At 37.0% G+C, this 18,673-nt stretch overlaps 1 protein-coding gene across 19 annotated transcripts in view; it reads left to right on the top strand.

Moving 5' to 3' along the window:
* Window positions 1-18,673, top strand: part of NRXN1 (neurexin 1) — a 1,070,346-nt gene that overhangs the window by 336,705 nt on the left and 714,968 nt on the right. Inside the window, exon 6 of one of the 19 annotated variants that reach the window (XM_057740889.1) lies at window positions 6,852-6,859. The exons of the other annotated variants lie outside the window; for them this stretch is intronic. Coding sequence (XP_057596872.1) covers window positions 6,852-6,859 — 8 coding nt within the window. The remainder of the gene's footprint in view (window positions 1-6,851; window positions 6,860-18,673) is intronic. 19 annotated transcript variants of the gene reach the window in all.

The raw sequence follows: 18,673 nt of genomic DNA on the forward strand, positions 1-18,673 counted from the left end.
AATGTCAGGTCCCTTTCATGCTTCAGATCTCTCTGATTTTCCCTTCTGTCACATCTCTTCTGCTTCTAGATAAATTCTTTTAAGGATTCGTGCAATTACATTGGTTCAATTTAGATAATCCAGGATAATACCCTTTTTAAAGGTCCATAACCTTAGTTATAAAATCCCCTTTGTCAATAAATAACATATTCACAGGATCCATAACAGGATTCACATTAAGGACATCTTTGGTGGAGGTGATGGTGAGAATTGCAGGCTACCTCAGATAGTAAATCTCGAAAGATACAAATTGCGAGTATGGAGAGTTAATTTAGTGCTCTTGTTTCAATTTAATTTTTACCATCCCATACTCCAGGTTTTAAGATAAGAAAGTTTATTGAGGACAAGATTCTGCTCTTATTTTGTGCTGTCTGCAAGGTACATGTACAGACTCCCCATCTGTACTGATCATGCCCCCAAAGAAGTTTACAGGAACCTTGGGAATATAAGTAATACAAATTGTCAATTAAATAACACAGGGGATTAATGTTTTAAAGATATATAGAAAGAGGACTTTTGGTGCCAGAACTAAGGAGAAGATTTCATGGAAAACGTAGTAAGTTAGATGCCCTCAAGACATGCTTAGGATTTGAAAAGCTGGGGAAAAAAAAAAAGAAGAAGAAGAAGAAAAGCAGTCTTCCCATAAATAATGAATAGCAAAACAAGGAATCAGAAAAGAGAAAACCCTAATTTGGGGCAGTTCTACCTGGAGGAAACATTCTACTGGATACCCTCTAGGAAGTAAAGGAACCTAGTTGGTTCCTGTTTCAGAGCCTTTCAAATTTTTGGACTAAAAAAACCCTTTGCAGTCTTAAAATTTATTGAGGATCCCAAAGTGCTTTTGTTTATGTAGGTTATATCCATCAATGGTTACTATATTGGGAAAAAACACTGAGAAAATATTTAAAGGTATTTATTAATTTATTTAAAATAACAACTGCACAATTGCTTGTTCAAATAATGTGTTTTTATGAAAAATAACTATATTTCCCAAAACTAAAATAATTTAGCAAGAAGAGTAGTATTGTTTTACATTACTAAAAATCTCACGTCTACTTCTGCAGTCAGTCTGTTGTAGTATCACGTTATGTAGCCTCTAGACAATTCCACTGCACATTTGTGAGAAAATGAAAATGGTTTTGACCCTTGGACCCCCTGAAGGAGTTTCAGGGACCACCAAGTGTTCTTGGATTACACTTTGAGGTCTGCTTTCCTATGCTGTCAACAAATATCTACAGAGCACTTAGGAGGTGCCAAGCCATGTTCTGAGGTGAAAATACAGGGTAAACAAGACAGAAAACGACTCTGCCCTCACAATGCTTACTTTCTCATGAGAGAAGGCTGAGCTTAAAATGAAAGAAATAAGATGATTTTAGATAGTGGTACATTTTTTAAAGAAAATAAAACAGGTGTTGTGATGAACTGTGGTGGAGCTAAGTCTGAGTTGTAGGACATATGCATACAGGGTGGTCAGACAGGTCTGCTCAGGCAGTGACTTCGATCAAGAGTTCCAGGAAAGGCAGCTCTGTAAAGAGCTGGGGAAAGCATTATATTCTGAGGGAAGGGCTGCTGCAAAATCTCCAATGTAAATTGAAGAGTTAAATGAACAAAAAGACTAACCTGGAGGTAGAGAAAATACTAAGAGAAGGAATCAGCGATGTGGGCAAGACCCATTTCATTTGAGGCCTGTTAGACCATAGTCAGGATTTCAGATTGAATTCTAAATATTATCTGAGGATTTTAAGAAAAGAATGATGCAATCTAATTCACATTTTCAGAACATCACTCTAGCAGCTACATGTAGAATGGTCTATAAAAGAGCAAGAAAGGGTGAAAGGAGACCATTCAGGGGACTGTTGCATTAAGCCAGGTAAGAGAGGATGCTGGTTCTTCCTGGCAACAGCCGAAGAAATAATAAACAGTCAACCAGATTCAGGATGGAGGTAAAACTGACAGGACCTTTAATCTGATTAAAATTCATTTATTTACTGAACCATTTCTCTAACTTGTAAAATTCACTTTGAAATATGTTCTAATCTCTCAAGTTCTTAGTGCTCTTTCCAACTTATGGTCACCCACAGCTTCAATGAGCATCCTCTCTCTTAGATATCATGATAGCATATTGACCATATCATGTAATAACTTACCTCATTAGCCTGTAATAGTGAGTCTATTCTAAAGCAACTTTTCTTGTATATTCAAAATGAAGATTAATGAACATTACTGGTACAGGCTAAAAATATGACACCCAGACTTTTCTGTGCAAAATATTCCATTCAGGATATATTTACCATTGCTCCTTCCACCTTCCCAACTCCCCCACATCAAATGCATCTGTCTCCTGGTTGTTGAGAGGTTCTAAGCTGTTAGCAATGTCATATTGCTGATAAAGTGGGACGTGTTTGTCTGTAAGCCAGGTTTGTTCATTAGGGCACCTGGTCTTAGTAATGAGCTCTCAATAAGACAAAAGCAGAGATCTGGAAACAAAAGTTGAAACAAAGATGGTACTGTTTTCTGATTAAAGACTTTATACGTTAGGCTTTCCTGAATAGATTGAGTAAGCAACTGCTCTAATGGTGCGATTTCATAGGCCAGGAAGATGCCCTTGGTCTTCAAAAGCCTCCTCTGTAACTGTTGCTAACACATGAACCTTCATAATTACAGTTTCTTCAACTTTAATCAAATAAAAACTTTGCTGCCTATTAAAATCAAAGTACTCCCAAGAAAGACGCACTGATCCTTACCCAGAATTCATGCTTTGATTTTAATAGGTACGTTGGTTCCTTTATTGAGAGCTGCTTTGACTGGTACAGGATAAAAGAGGTAATAGAATGGAAAGAAGGGGCAGAGACAGTTTTCTCTGTCCACTTCACCCCTCTGCATTGGCTTTCCTTGTCCTCTATATAACTAGTCATCACCTCTCTACCAAATTACAATTTAACTGAGTGTAGAGGCATGTTTAAAGAGTTCCATAGACTTAGGTTTCCATTTCTTACTCTCCATCAGAATCTAGCTTACTTTTGGGATTGCTTTTTTCCTTATCTGTAAGAAAGGAGATTTATGGTATTGTTGGCCACACAGGTAAAGTAAGGAGTTGAGTATATTTTAATTCTCATTATTTTCTCACCTGTATAGAACATTTTTTGGTCTTCAAAGCTGTGCCTCATATTTTATCTTTTAAAATCTCCAGAGTCTCTCTGGTCAGGCTTATTTCCCCCCAGCCTTTTTGAATGTTAGTAAAACTGAGGCTCAGGAAATCAATGCACAAACTTATATGGCCAAAAAAGATGTCTTGAACTGATAATTTATCTTTAGCTCTTCCCATCCTTTTGACTTTCAATACTATGTCTAAGATAAAATATTTTTTGGTTTCATAACTGCTAATATATTTTATAACTTAAAATTCTGTTTGTCTTTTTGTACAATTGTTGCTTTAATTATACTCTAACATAATTATGTAATTAAATTATTACTTAGAGGGAGGACTTAAATCTGTTGGCCGCTGCCCCTCAAAGGAAGGCAAAGCAGGCTTGGTCTAATCTTGTCAGCTGGACCTTTGAAGAGATCTATCTCTACCTTTCGCAGGATGTCCCTGGTTAAAGATTTCCTATAGTGAGTAGAACCCAGCATCTTTGAGGTAGGACTACCTAGGACATATCACATACACCATATCACTGGATGGAGTATAAAATGTTTCATCTGAACTCCTCCATAGCTTATATCCTTGAAATTACTTGGCAAGGTTGATACTGGGTAAGGTCTTTAGTTCATGTGAGTCTGATTTAATAATCTGATCCTGCCATTTGTCTATGGATAATACAATCATATATTCTGAAGGAATTTCAAGTAGAAATACGAGATAAGAAGCCATTTTGTTTTCTTTGCCCTTACCCAAATTGAAATGTGTACTGATATGTTGGTAAATAGTCTCCCTATTGAATTGGTAAAATCAAAGCCACTCTTTTAAGCAGTGAAAATGTCTGATTTAATTTCAGTAGTTATAAATCAAAATTAAACCTAGGAAACTGGACCCATAAACAGCTGTAGAGAATCCAGCTGCTATTATCCTAAAGGCATTCTCAGATCAATTTACGTGGGGATTATGTGGCTGAGATAAGGGAATTGTCTTTCTGCTCAGTGAGAAGTTACCAAGATTTACAGTACCCGATAGGGAGAAAAACCAGCAATTATTTATTTTAAAAGCCAAGGAAAGAGTGTATTGCTAAAATGAGGAATAAAGTCTTTACTTATATACTTTTTGTTCCATAGAACATTTTTTTTCGGACTATACATAATTATTCACCTCAAAATCAATGAGATAAGACAAAGAATATAACCCCATACCTATTACTAATCAATTAATTGGTTTGTTTTTTGGTAGAATTTTTTTTTTTCCTACCTTGTTCTTAAACAAATGAAATGATGCTTCTTAGATTTTGACTTTGTAAAGAAGAACAAACAAATCAGTCATCTTGAGTGTGCAATTTTATATAGACAATCCTCAGGCTTAGAAATAATTACTGCAATAAACAGATAAAGAAGGTTAGGAGACTGTTAGAATTCCTTTTTTCCCTCAAATTTTTTTGTGATCTTTTCTATCTTAGAGTAACATATTAATTAATGAAGTTTTATCATATTCAGATAATAGTAAATATATTTGTAGTCAGTATCCAGTGTTTAAAAATACATTAATCTTTACCCATTAAATCATACTTCAATCCCCCAAAACTCTAAATAAAATGCTGTGAAATATACCTTTAGGTTACAGACATATCTATGATTTTGAAAGTATACCAACTCTCTCAAGTTGAGTTAGTAATACAAAAACTGGATCCTAGTTCACATCTGTCTTTTTCTTTCGTGATTTCCGTAGTCATTAGTGGTAGTAAATATGCTGGTTTAATGTGGGGATATCAAAGATCATTTATACAAAGTATTTCAGCAGCAGTGTAAACTGTTGTGACATTTTTGCGTTTGTGGTTATCCTTTTTGTTCTGTGCCAGTTCGTTTGGCCTTTGCACACAAATATAGGCAGAAAGAAGTTCCTAGACACAATAGGCCAAAGGAGTTATGGCTATATTCTGAAGGCCAGCTTGGAGAAGCCAGGGGGCAGCTGGGAGAAGCTGTTTATTAGCATGTGACTTTCACTGCCCAGTGGAGCTGTTCTTTGCCATGCCAGCCTGCCATCCCGGACCTCAGCCTACCTCCTATACTCTTTTTGTTGGCATTTTGTATTTAGCATTTGGACATTTAGCCAGAATGTTTCCTCTGTCAAAGTCTTCTCCAGGGCGATATCTTTTCTTTAGACATTTTGGTCCTCTCTCCTTTGAAATTTTGACATTTAAATCTGCATCAGAAACTATGCAAGTGTCAGCAGTCGGTGGAGGCAGCAGGGCCAGTTTAGGGGAATGGAATCTGGCAAACAGTAAGTCCCAGACTTTGCATGGAGTAGATGTTTTTCTCTTCCACTCATGAATAATGGTGACCCTGCCACTGATAATTTGGCACTTTCCTTTTACAAGAATTCACTAGTAGTTTTATATCTTTTTCAGATTGAACATTTTAAATTAAATATGAAACTCATAGATTGTCACAGATTAGGATTCAGGACCAATATTCACAAAGTGAACATGTTGACTGGCAGCTGAAGAAACAGTGATTGATAGTGGAACTTTTGTGTTGTGCTAATATGAAAAAGCTGACAAGGACAGATTAGAGAGGGTGTGAGTAATTGTTTAAATGCAGCACTGATAAGAGTGACTCGTATCACCTAAAAGGGAAAAAAAAGGGACGGGGGCGTGGACAAAATAGGGGGTGAAAAAGGGAAAAGAAAAGAGCACCTCTCCTCAATTTTTAATCTCACATCTTCATTGCAGGCCAGTCTAACAAGATTGATTATAAAGATAGCATTTTGTTGACGGGTCATAAAATAAACAGGGACAAAATAGTGGTGGATGGGTGATTGTAGATTCTCTGTGTTATATTCAAGTGTGGCCTTTCACACTCATTAGAATTTTAAATATGTCTGGGAATTAAAAAGAAAAAGAAGTTATGAGAAAAAGATCTCCACAGAGTAGCTTCTTAGGCATGCTGGAATGCTTTGACCTTGAAAAGATAAATCCAGAACAAGCTAAAAGCAGCACATAACATTACTGCTAACATACAATGCATAGCATGTTATTGTGTATCACAAAGTACAAAGAAGGAACCAGAGAATGAAAAAGGAGTTATGTTTAAAATAGGATGACATAATGATATAATCTTTAATACTATTCAGAGGCATTTTAATTCTATTTATGAAATACAGCTTGCTTTTCTTATGGAGGATCAGTTAGATTATATGTTCCAAAATAATTTTCATATATATATTTTAGTTAACTTGGAGAATAAAAGAGGAACGGGGGGATTAGTAAAGATTAGATAGAATTTTTTCTTTTTTATGGTCTCAAGTCAATCCATTTGATATTTTTTCTTTGTTTTCATATCCAGATATGTCTCCCAAAGTCAGCTTGAATCAGTATAGGATATAAATTAAAGGCTTTTCAGGTGAGTATAGGTAACTTCCACCTAGATAGCTTCAAATTTTACAGAAGTAAACTAAGTCTATTTTGGAAGACTTTGCAAATAAATATTCTATCTTCTTCATAAGGAAGAGGAGCTGTGGGGTACTATTATAGTTCACAGGAAGAAAACAAAGGGAAGGTTTTCTATGGGAGTAGCCCTGTGTCTGTCCAAGCGGTTTTATGGCCACCAGAAGACTGACCAAGATCAAGGAGGGTTATTAATGTGCAGTGGGGGCAAGAGTCCTAAAGGGGACTGGGTCGTTTCAGTGTTCCTTCTTCTTCTTTTGCCCAATCTGACAATTCTATAAAAGTGCGGTATTCTGCAATGCAGAAACAGCAACCCTGATTATAAAAATAAATAAGCATCACAGATCTTTACAGTGGCATTTCAGAACAAAACTGGTATGTATACTCTTTCCACTTAAGAAAATAAGACACTTTTCTCCCTCCTAATGAAATAAAATGAACATTTAAAGAGATTTAAAAGTTTTTTTCAACTTTAATGTTAAAAAAAACCCTCATTTATTTGAATTGCTATAAAAATATCTTACGAGATAACAAGGTCAATCTAAGCCTGTTAGCTCATGCAAAGTTAAGCCGATAAAAACTATTCTGAGACATGAATTTCCGTTTACATATAATACAAGTTTTTCAAGTACTATACAATCAGTCAACCCCAGTTCATTTTCCTGAGGTTTTCTTTCCACATGTCAGAGCTTTTATTTGTTTTTGTTTTTTTTTGTATTTTTAAGCTAAGATATTTCACTTCTTAAAACACTTAGTGTGTGAAACCAACTATACATGACTGTCCTCACATCTTTAAAGCATCTATATATTTGCCTACAAAGATATTTGTGTGACCACTAGAGACTCCTGCCATGCCTCCATCTAAAATGTAATCACTGACTTTTGAAGTATTAAAAGAAAATGTCTTTAGAAAAATGTCACCCCAGGACAGTGAGGTGACTGAAACAGCATCCCAAATTTAACACCAGTTTAATACATTGTTTAATCTGTTGTAACTCAAATCAACTGGTTTGCAAGGCAGAAATAGAGACACAGATGCAGAGAACAAACATATGGACACCAAGTGGGGAAAGTGGTAGAGGGGGAGGGTTGGGGTGGGATGAATTGGGACATTGGGATTGCCATATATACATTACTAATAAGAAGAAAAAATATCAATTTGTACACTTTAAATATATGCAGTTTATTGTAAAAAAAAATCTGTTGTGCCTTACGAGGGGCAGATATCTCACGTGGATAAAACAAGGAAACAATAGTTAAGCAGTTCTCATGGTTAGAGGAAAAGAAGGGGGAGGAGAGTGATTAATTTATTATTTGTGTGTGTTTGTGGAAGAGAGAATCAGGGAAAGTGCTTAACATATTTTGTCTCCTTTGGTTTGTGCCACTTAGACCAAAGAAATTAGCATTTTCAATTCCAGAACTGATCAGATCTGTGTTCTAAGATGACACTTAGGATAAGAGTGCTTCAGCACAGGTGTGTAACGTATTTGTACACAAATACATGTTTTCAAGGCCTCTTAATAGAGACTGTTGCATTGTGATAGGAAATATATGGTTGGTCTTCCTCTCTGGTTCCTGACCCAGAGTTCCTAAAATCCTGTGGAGGTAGGGTTGAGAGGTGTGTCTTTCATTATTCGTAATAACCCCTTTTCAACCTTATGCTAATGGTGTGACTCCAGGACAATGGGGCCAGAGGAACCAATCAGTGGTTAGAGGCCTGGAACTCTTAGCGCTTCCCCCTGACCCTCTGGGGAGAGAGGCGAAAGGGGCTAGAGATTGAGTTCAGTCACCAACCGCCAATGACTTAATTTCTCACACCTGCATAATAAAGCCTCCATAAAAACTCTAACCAAAGGGGTTCAGAGAGCTTCTGAGTTAGTGAACATATCAAGGTGCAAATCTGGAGAAGACATGGTCGCTCCAGCCCCTCCTGCATACCTTGCCCTATACACATCTCTTCCATTTGGCTGTTCCTGAATTATATTCTTAAAAAAAAAATTATTGAAGTATAGTCGATGTACAGTATTATATAAGTTATAGCACAGTATAGTGATTCATAATTTTAAAGGTTATACTCCATTTATAGTTAGTATAAAATATTGGCCATATTCCCTGTATTTTACAATATATCCTTGTTGCTAATTTTGTACAGAATAATTTGTACTTCTTAATCCCCACCCTGTTCTGCCCCTCTCCCCGCTGGTAACCACTAATTTGTTCTATCTGTGAGTCTGTTTCTTTTTTGTTATATTCACTGGTTGGTTGTATTTTTTAGATTCCACATATAAGTGATATCATACAGTATTTGTCATTCTCTGGCTGACTTATTTCACTTAGCATAATACCTTCCAAGTTCATGCATGTTGTTGCAAATGGCAAATTTTTATCCTTTTTTTTATGGCTAGCTAGTATTCCATTGTCAACTTAAAAAAAATGCACCACGTGAGAGTGGCGAGTTGGGTTTATTTGGGGCAAAATTAGGACTGCAATCTGGGAGATGGCATCCCAGATAGCTCTGAGAAACTGTTCCTAAGAGGCAGGGGAGAAGATTAGTATATATGTATCCTTGGTAAGGGAGGAGTACATGCAGTCAAACATATTTTTTGTAAGGGGTTTCTGCTAGTCACGAGGAGCTGACGTCACCGTGTAGGGATTTAGTGCTTTTCTAGATATGAGGGGATGCAAGGGTTGGTCTCATAAAATCAGCTCCTGAAAACACCTAACTATCTAATGACCTGTTCCACCCATCTTCCAAAGCACAGAGTGCCTCATTCCTGGTCTCTACCCTGAATTCCCTTCAGGGGATGTGGAAGGTCAGTAGCTACAGCAGCACAAAGTGATTTAATTCTTGTACAGGCAGATGGCAAGTTCCAACTTATAGTCGACACCATTGTGTATAGATACCATATCTTCCTTAGCCATTCATCTGGTGGTGGACACTTCAGTTGCTTCCATATCTTGGCGATTATAAATAATGCTGCTATAAGCATTGGGCTGCATGTATCTTTTTGAATTAGTACCATGTAACCCAGCAATTCAACAACTAGGTATATATCCAAAAGAAACAAAAACACTACTTCAAAAAGATACATGAATTATATTTTTTATGATAAATAACTAATAGTAAGTAAGATCTTTCCTGACTTCTGTGAGCTGTTCTAGCACATTATCAAACTTGAGGAGAGGGACATGGGACACAAAAAAATACAGGTGACAGAAGCACAGGTGACAACTTGGGACTTGAAATTGGCACCCGAAGTGGGGAACAATCTTGTGGGACTTAACCTTTGGTGTTGGCTCTAACTCCTGGTTGTTAGTGTTGGAATTGAATTGTAGGAAACCCAGTTGGTGTCTGGAGAGCTGTGGAATTGATTGATGTGGGAAACAGCCCCACTCATTTTCTGTTACAAGTGTGGAGAGTAAAGGAAACAATATTTTTTGAGGGAGGTGCACATTATAATTCATTTCTATCACACTCACTCTCACACCCATGAATTTAGTTGTCCATGACATCTCTGAGTAAAGATTCAGAGAAATCCAGGGACTTGCAAATGCTTCCCTATTCCCTACAAGTCTCACATGCAAGGCTCTGATGGTTTCATGGTGTGATGCATTAGAGAATTCATCCATTTTGCTGCCTCTGGATGGTTTTTATTCTATACATAAAGAGCACCATCTGAATTTCATAGGTCTGTGTGCTGAAGCATTCATAGAAGAGGTTGTTGAATGCATATTTATGAATGCCTGGAATATTCTGTTTTATAGCACCATGTTTTTCGTTGTGTTTTGCATTTCATGTTATGTACAGTTATTGACTAGTCTAGCAGCAAATTGTAGCCGTTGGAAAGTTGAGTTTGACTTAGAATTTTAGGACAAAATGAAATGTTAGTATCACATCATTCTGTTTGTAGTTGTTATTTAAAAATACAAGCTGATGAAAAACTCCAAACGGGTTTATAAAATTATTACCCTTTGTTTCTTCATTTCAGAATATATTTTTTTTTTTTGCAGACAAAACAATGGATGGCAGTCTTGAGTCTAATTCAGTTCCTACATTAGACTCTCTTCTAGGTACTTTTGGATAATGTGGAAATGGGAAGAACTTCCTCTTTTGCTACCTAAGAGCTTATTATTTACTACAAAAGAGTTCATATGGTAAAAATTACCACAACCACAGGGTGAAACCAAGCAACCATACTAAACTTAGGGGCAAGATATAAACTAAGGACTTTTGGCTGGGAAATCTGGATGGGCTTCTAAGAGGATGTGATGTTGAGCTGGGCTTTGCTATACAGAGAATTTTTTTAAATGGAGACCATTATATACTGACTGAAATCTGTGAACCTGATGGAACTGAAAAACTGGTTTTGCTTGCAAGTCTATTATTTTTTTTGGTCAGGCTTTTAACATTTCTGAAAGAAGGGCTAATGTAAGGGCTTCAGAGGCTGTACACTTTTTATTGGTTTGTCTGTGGTGATATTGTGTTTGTTTGCTTTTTATTGCAATAAGTTTGTATATATTAAATTTAGTCAAATGTAGATTTAAAATAGTTTGATGTGGATCTCAATTTCAGTGTCTTCAAATAGAATAAGTTGATTACCCTGATTCATGTTCACATAACTTAGATACAATTACAGAAAACCCAACTATTAATAGTCAAGAGGGTATTTCTGTGTATTGTTAAGTCTCCAGATTGGAAAAGAATCCAATTGCAATGTGGAGGAAGCAGGCATAGCCTAGTGTGGTACAAAAGACCTGAAATACAACATGCCTCTACAAAGGAAAACACTATGATTATTGGTAGCAAGCCCATGATGTTGCCCTGTGGCCTTTGAGCTTTGGGACTAATTGTGTAATCAATATTCTTCTACTGGATTTCACACTAATTTTACTCTTGAGAGTGTTTGGGTCTGGGAGGCCCTTGCTGTCCTGCATATAGGTTGCCATTAAATAAAAACAAAAGCCCATTGTAGCGCTGGAAAGAAAAGAAGTCCCTGACAAGATAAGGGATGCTGTCTCCGCTCTCATCTTTGTTTGAATCGAAGAAATCTTTACTGATTGCAGTGAATACCTGGCTACAACTGGGCCCTAGGGATAGAGGGACAGGAAAAGCATGTTCATGTCTCCTTCCCACTCAGCCCCACACCCTCTATGTGTTTTAGAGATGTGAAATCCCTGTATCATGGCCACTGAGGGAAGCATTTAAAGGGGACAAAAATGGATTGTGTGTGCTGTAAATAAATGTGGAGGGATCTGAAGGGAGAGTGCTGGTTGTTGCTAAGCCATCAAGATAAAGTCATTGGAATACAAATAGGCGGATGGGTGAGTCTGTGTTTTAGCACCAGGCTGTGGTGCTGTTTGGAGATGAGGAGGGAGGCTCTGGATGCCACAGAAATTTGAGGACTCCATAGGCTATTCCCAAGGACAGAATTAGACACAAGGAAAGAGACTTTAGGTAGGGGCCCTGATTTGGGCATTTTCTGGAAGAGATGGAAGTGAAGTGGACAGCGTCATATTGATACATGTGAAAACACATCTAGTTTCGGCCTTTTCATTTCTCAGATACTCCCATCTCACCTGGCCCAACATTCTGTTAAAAGGGGTAAAGGTGCAATTCTGAAAGATTCTAACAGGAAACCATACATTTTGCCTATTATCCTTCAATTTTGTCCTTCTAGACATTGCCCTTCATCTCTACATGAAAAAAAAAATAAACATCTAATGATCAAGGGAAGATTTTGATCTTCATAGTTTTCTGAGGTTTTAGACTAGGGTCCTTGAGTATTGTCCCATATGATTCCTTTACTTCCAGAAGGTCTACTCAGCTTCTCTTGCTTGTATCTTGTCTAAACTGTCTGTCTGTGGAGAAATACTTTGACACTAAATGCAGAAATATCCTACCAACTCAAAGAGCAACCTCAACCCTAAAGCAATTATCCGGAATCTAGAATTAAATGAAAAAGCTCTGCATGTCCAAAATAGCTTTCATGAAAACTCCATGTTAAGTACATGCGTTTTATTTCTTAGTGCCTCACTCTGAGCCCAGTTGACTTTTATTCAGCATGTCATTCTTAATCAGCCTGGTTATCTGGTTTCTCAGCCCACAACACATTAGAAACAGCAACGGAGAAGCTGAGAAGAGGCATAGTGACAGCCAAAGTGACAGCTGAAAGCTTGACATTGAGGGAGGAGAGAGAAAAATGATGTAGTAGGCATAGAACTATATAGCCATATGATGCAATAATGAATCCTCACCAAGATGACCCCTGAGTCATCAAGAAAAAAAAAAATATGTTTAGAGATATCTATGTAAGAAGGCAGAAAACCAGTGGGTAATATATTTTATAAAGATTACTATCTAAAATTTAGGTATTAAGTGGGCATAAGCTTTAAGTACATGGAAAAATCAGTTCTCCAGAACTGCTCTTTCCCAGGAAATACCCAGGTAAATGAGGTGTTATTAATCTCAGCTTTAAATAACCTACTGGTTTTCTCTTACAATTTGGCCATAAATAGCCACACTATCCACTGTTTTTCAGCAATTACCTTGTTATAGGAGGAAACAAACCCAAAGAAATGCTAATGAAGTATGTTTTCTCTTTCTATTCATTGCTAAACATTTTGAGGTCTGAGTTGAAGCAATTGATAAGTCAGATACCAACTACTTAATTATGGAAATATTGAGTCTTGCATCCTCCTCCCAACACACACTTCAGAGAATTGCTTTGAGGGTTAAGTACAAGGTTTCATTTTTACCAAACTCAACAAAATAGCTGCTGGCACTCTGTGGACATTAATTCCCATTTACATGCATAATACAAAAGATGCTCTGACCTAATCAACCCATCACTGCACATTTTCAATGTATCTCTGGAGAGAGAGAGTCCTTGTCTCATCGTCTTGGCAACAGTCCCTACCAGTGACCTTTAACGCTATTATCCTCTCCCTGGGGAGGGAAGTGAGATGTGGTGGACATTGCAGAATCAAGGCCTTTCTAAGAAATTGGATTTGAAAGCAGGATTTTTTGGTTGTCAGTTTTTACTTGTAGTTTCAATGTGGTTTTATGTAGCATTTTATAGATCGTGTGTTTTTTTTTTAAATTGCTTTCATTTATTAAATAAGACAAGCAGTAGCATTTCTGCAGATGGACGGAGGACCTCGACCAAGTGGGCTGATTTTTTTTTTTCCTAAGTTGGGCTGGCATGGACTTATTGTGATAAGATGCCTTTTTATCTGTATAAAATAATGTTATTTTTCCCCTAAGGGAGCTCCTTTTAGAAAGGCCCAAGGAATGTAAGAAGAATTTGCTGTGGTTTCCAGTTGCATCCTCAACTAGGTACATAGAATAAGTTGGTAAAAGTGGACTCTGGCCTAAGAAACATTATAGCTTCCCCAGGAAGCCTGTGTGGATAAGAATGCATTGTTTCAATTCGTATTGAAAACCTAAACTGCTATACCTCTGGCTGATATCACTTAGGCTGTGGATTCTGGGGTAGCCTGTTCCTTTTTGATTACTCTGAGTTATCTCCAGACCAGTAGCTATCTAGCTCTTTCCTAATATAATTTGGAAATTGAATTTTTCTGAAAACATTCTATTGCAGGCATAGTTCTTATAGTAGAGAACCAAGCAGGGCCAAGACCTCACAAAAGAGTGAAGTGGGTCATATTTGCCTTTGCTATCCCAAGTCATTCTGCTCTAAATGCTCCCTCCCCATGCCAGTCTTTTTTCTTTTTCCATAAATATCAGCCATCTCACACTCCATTTCAATCCTATTAAGCCCAGCCCTGAGGAAACTAGCTCAAATATTGTTCTTTATAAGGTGTAAATGACCAATAAAGTAAAGGGTCTCAGAATCAAATGCCTGGCGGGTGATGTAGATGAGTGAAGCTGACTCTGTGTAAGATGCCAGGCAGGGATACAGTCTGTGAATCAGAGAATGTCTGCCTCATGATTGAAATCCCTTTCATTTTTATTACACAGGAATGAAGACCCAGTAAGACTAGATGTTTTGATGTTTTAATGAAATCCCCTTCATTTCTATTACACAGGAATGAAGACCCAGTAAGACTAGATGTTTTGATGTTTTAAGAAAAAGTGGACATCTAAATTTTTTTTTTGAGACTTAATACTTGTAAATGGGGGCAACCACTCCCCCCCCCCTTTTTTTTAATTCTATATTGGCTAAATATAACATTCTGCAAGTCAGTTTCCAAACTCCAATTTAAATACAAAATATCTTTAGGCATTTTTTGCTGGGAAATGTGGAAGGTTATGAGGATTCAGCTTTACATCCAGAAGAGTATATATCTAGTTGTAGAACTGTAGGCATCAGAAAGAAGGAAGGAATTTGGGAGGGAGAGGAAGTAAGTAGCCCCAAGCCACTGAATGTATACTTTAGAGAAAACCTGTCTACTTTCAAGACTTGTCTTTAGAAGCAGGATCTGTGTCTTTGACTTGGTCAAACTTGAGTGTAGAAGAAAAGCAGAGTACAGCAGAGCATTATACTAGGTGTGCAGCCCCTGACGATGACATTGAAAATACAGAGATATTAAAACAAATCTGCTATGCTTTTTCAAATGCAAAAGAAATGTTGGGGTTTAATGATGCAAAGATCATAAGTTTTGTCTTTCTGCAGCAGCTTTTAGGTGAGAAGTAGGAAAATGGAACAAGTTGCTCATTAGTGTTTTAAATAAGATACTGACAGGATAAAACAAAATTAAGACTATTAATTGTAAAATGAATTTAAGGCAAAAAGAGACCAGAGACTGCTATGGTAATAAAGGCCTGAACTTAATGGGTCCTATGCTAGTTCAAGGAGGTTGGGAACAGAGATAAAAGGATGGGAATAAGAAATATTCCCAAAGAAGAAGCGACAAGGTGGTGTCCAAATGAGAATATAAAGAATAAGAGAATCAGATGACTCAAAATTTTGGAACCGTAGCAGTGGACACAGGCTAGTGTCAAGAAACAAGTTTGTGAGACAGAAAATGATTGTACGTGGGTCCCATCAAGTTGGAAAGGACAGGATATCCAGACAGAAATGCCAAAAAGACCATGTAAAGAAGAGTGTGACATACAAGGATATTGGACAGCTCTCAGTGTGTTGATTTCAGCCCCACAGAGTGATGTGTCTAACATTTTGGGAGAAGGGCAGAAGACTATGGGCTAGATTGTGGTATGTGGCAGCACTTACAGGAAAAAAGAGTGAACAATAATATCAACAACAACTAAGCTAGCATCTTAAAAATTAAGGTGGAAGAAAGTGAATTAAAATGATGACAATAATAATAATAATAATAAACCTTGTTTAAGTGAGATGTTCATTTCTAGAATATGGAAAAAAAACTGGTTTTATTTAACTTTAAGAAGGAAACAAACCAAAATTAAATCCATTTATAAAAATTTGTAATTTACAGTAATTCTTAGAAAATCGTCTTTTGAGAAACAATTGTATCTTCCCGTTTTTGATGTCTTTTTCATTTAGTGGTCTAACTGTCATCTTAGACGCTCATCTAAGTTCAGATTCTCTGATTCATGTTCTGTTCATGTTTGTCAATAAGGGGTGGATTCCCAACATTCTCTATAAAAAAATAATATGTAAAGCAAGATCTTATAGTTTAAAAAAAGCAAACATGCCAATTTATTCTTATCTAAAGTAAGGTAGAGGAAATGAAACAGAAAGTAGGATTTCAAAGTTTTTTCTTAACAACTTAATGTCGATATAAACTGGGAAGTGGGCAAAAACCCATCTCTGAGTGTATCATAATCTGCATATTGACATATATTAGATGATTCATGAAGTTGCTTAGGGCTTGCCTCTGTGTGTCAATTCATGTCCGCCTTGCAGGCCGGAAGGGAGATTTGGGAAAGAATCTAACTATAGATAGTGAAACAGAAACTACCCAATACTATGTATTTTCTTGTTCATTTTTTCTAAACTTTCAAGAATGTATTTCTACGAAATTCTTTAAAATTATCATTCACATTTCAGAGTTGGTCTGAAAATACAATTATAAATAATATAGTTCAGCCGTTAGTGTAAATTTAGTGTACTAATTAGTTTACCATATTCGGTGAGATTTGCAATGTTAGGAGTAGTCGGTAACCTAGATAAACTAAAAGAACAGAAAATTGCAGGAAATGAGATACATAGGACGGATAGATGAGTACATATAGTAACTATCTGATACCATTCGAGAAGACTGTTTTACAAAAATGAACTTTCCAGGTGAGTGATGCTTTCCACTTTGTGCCGCAAAACTTTTCCTTTTCATTTCACCGTTTTGAAAGCATTGCACACTTCCTATCCTGCTGAGTGGAACCTGCTAGCATAAGTTAACCTCTTTTTGATAACTCAAGGTCATCATTATGAACCTTAATCCTGTACTGTGCTATAATGCAGCGCTTCCTGTGGGGCTGCTGAGGTGTGTAAAGCTGTTGCCTTCATGCTACGCTAGTGTGCTTTCTAAATTCCTATATCTATCTTCTGTTAATTCCTTTTTTTAATCCTCCTCTCTTATTAGGAGAGCAATTGCTTGTTGTTACCACCACTATGCCTGCTTATTGACGCCACAGCCAGGTTAGAGCAACTGTTTCCTTCTGAGTTGCGATAGGATGGAAAGCCAAATAGCACAAAATTTAGAATCCTGTCAAGGATAAAGCTAATAGATTACAAAGGAGGTTGTAAAGTGCACTTCCCTGTGCAAAGTGTATAAACTTCTGTGAAGGAATTATGCCATAGCTATTGCAGCTTTCAGATACTTTCTTTATTTGCTTCCTGATTATTATCTATGTTCTGGGGAAGTTAGGACAGCAGGCTAAACACCTTCAAGATAAGTGATCTGTGTACACAGAGCAACTGAAAGTTGCCTCCTCTATGTTTTTAAAGCACACCACTTAGTAGGCCCTCAGTGCTTGAATAATAAGTTTAAATTTAGTTATATAACTGTATCTGTATGTAGACATGTGCGCATATATGTGTAAAATTTATGTATAAATGTGTTACTATATACAAAGCTACATTATAAAGTATCGAGATCACTTCCCTCCCCCCAAAGTCTTGTAAATAATACAGCTATTTTTTTTATATCTTTCTTGGATTATAATTACTTTACAATGTTGTGTTAGTTTCTGCTGAAGAATGAAGTGAATCAGCTGTATGTATACAGATATCGCCTCCCTCTTATGCCTCCTCCCACCCTCCTTATCCCACCCCTCAGGTCATCACAAAGCTCTGAGCTGATCTCCCTGTGCTCTGCAGCAGCTCACTAGCTGTTTTACACATGCTAGTGTATATATGTCAGTGCTACTCTCTCAATTTGTCCCACCCTCCCCATCCCCCACTGTGTCCACAAGTCCGTTCTCTACGTCTGCGTCTCTGTTCCTGCCCTGCCACTAGGTTCATCAGCACCATTTTTCTAGATTCCATATATATGCGTTAATACAGCTATTTAGGTCAATAAAAATGGGTATACGAGCTTTATCTTTTAAAATTACTCCTGCGTTACTGAGATTACTTTTGTTCCTTTCCTAGACCTTAGGACGTGGCACGTACTGTTTCACTGAGTCTTGCTAGATCCTTGGAAATATTAGCTACCGAAAATTGCAATCTATGTCAGTCTATTGGAGTGGGATGGTGTTATCTCCTGATAATGAAACAATATTGCATGTCACCATGACTTGCTTTTGTTTGACCCTTTCTGCCTTTGGGCTGACACCAAGCTATAACATTATTAAATGCTGAAAAATGTCCTAAGTTTGTGCTCTTACATGTGCCAACCAAGGCATGAAGCATCTAATGGATTTTCTTCTCCCTTGTTTCATCTTAATAAGCCAAGAAGTTTAGCACCATAATTTTGAGACTGTAATCAGCACTCTGTGTTGAAAGTCAATTCTTACCTTCTTTTAAAAAGTAGGAGGAGATTGAATGGTATAAGTAAATGACAGCAATTTAAAGATGGATTGGTTGTGTATTATAAGTAAATGGGCTAAAGGTTTAGGAGATTTTCTTGGGAAAGACTATAAGGTTCTTTGTAGCTAGAAA

The sequence above is a fragment of the Hippopotamus amphibius genome, chromosome 7, assembly GCF_030028045.1.
Source record: "Hippopotamus amphibius kiboko isolate mHipAmp2 chromosome 7, mHipAmp2.hap2, whole genome shotgun sequence".
Taxonomy (NCBI): Eukaryota; Metazoa; Chordata; class Mammalia; order Artiodactyla; family Hippopotamidae; genus Hippopotamus; species Hippopotamus amphibius.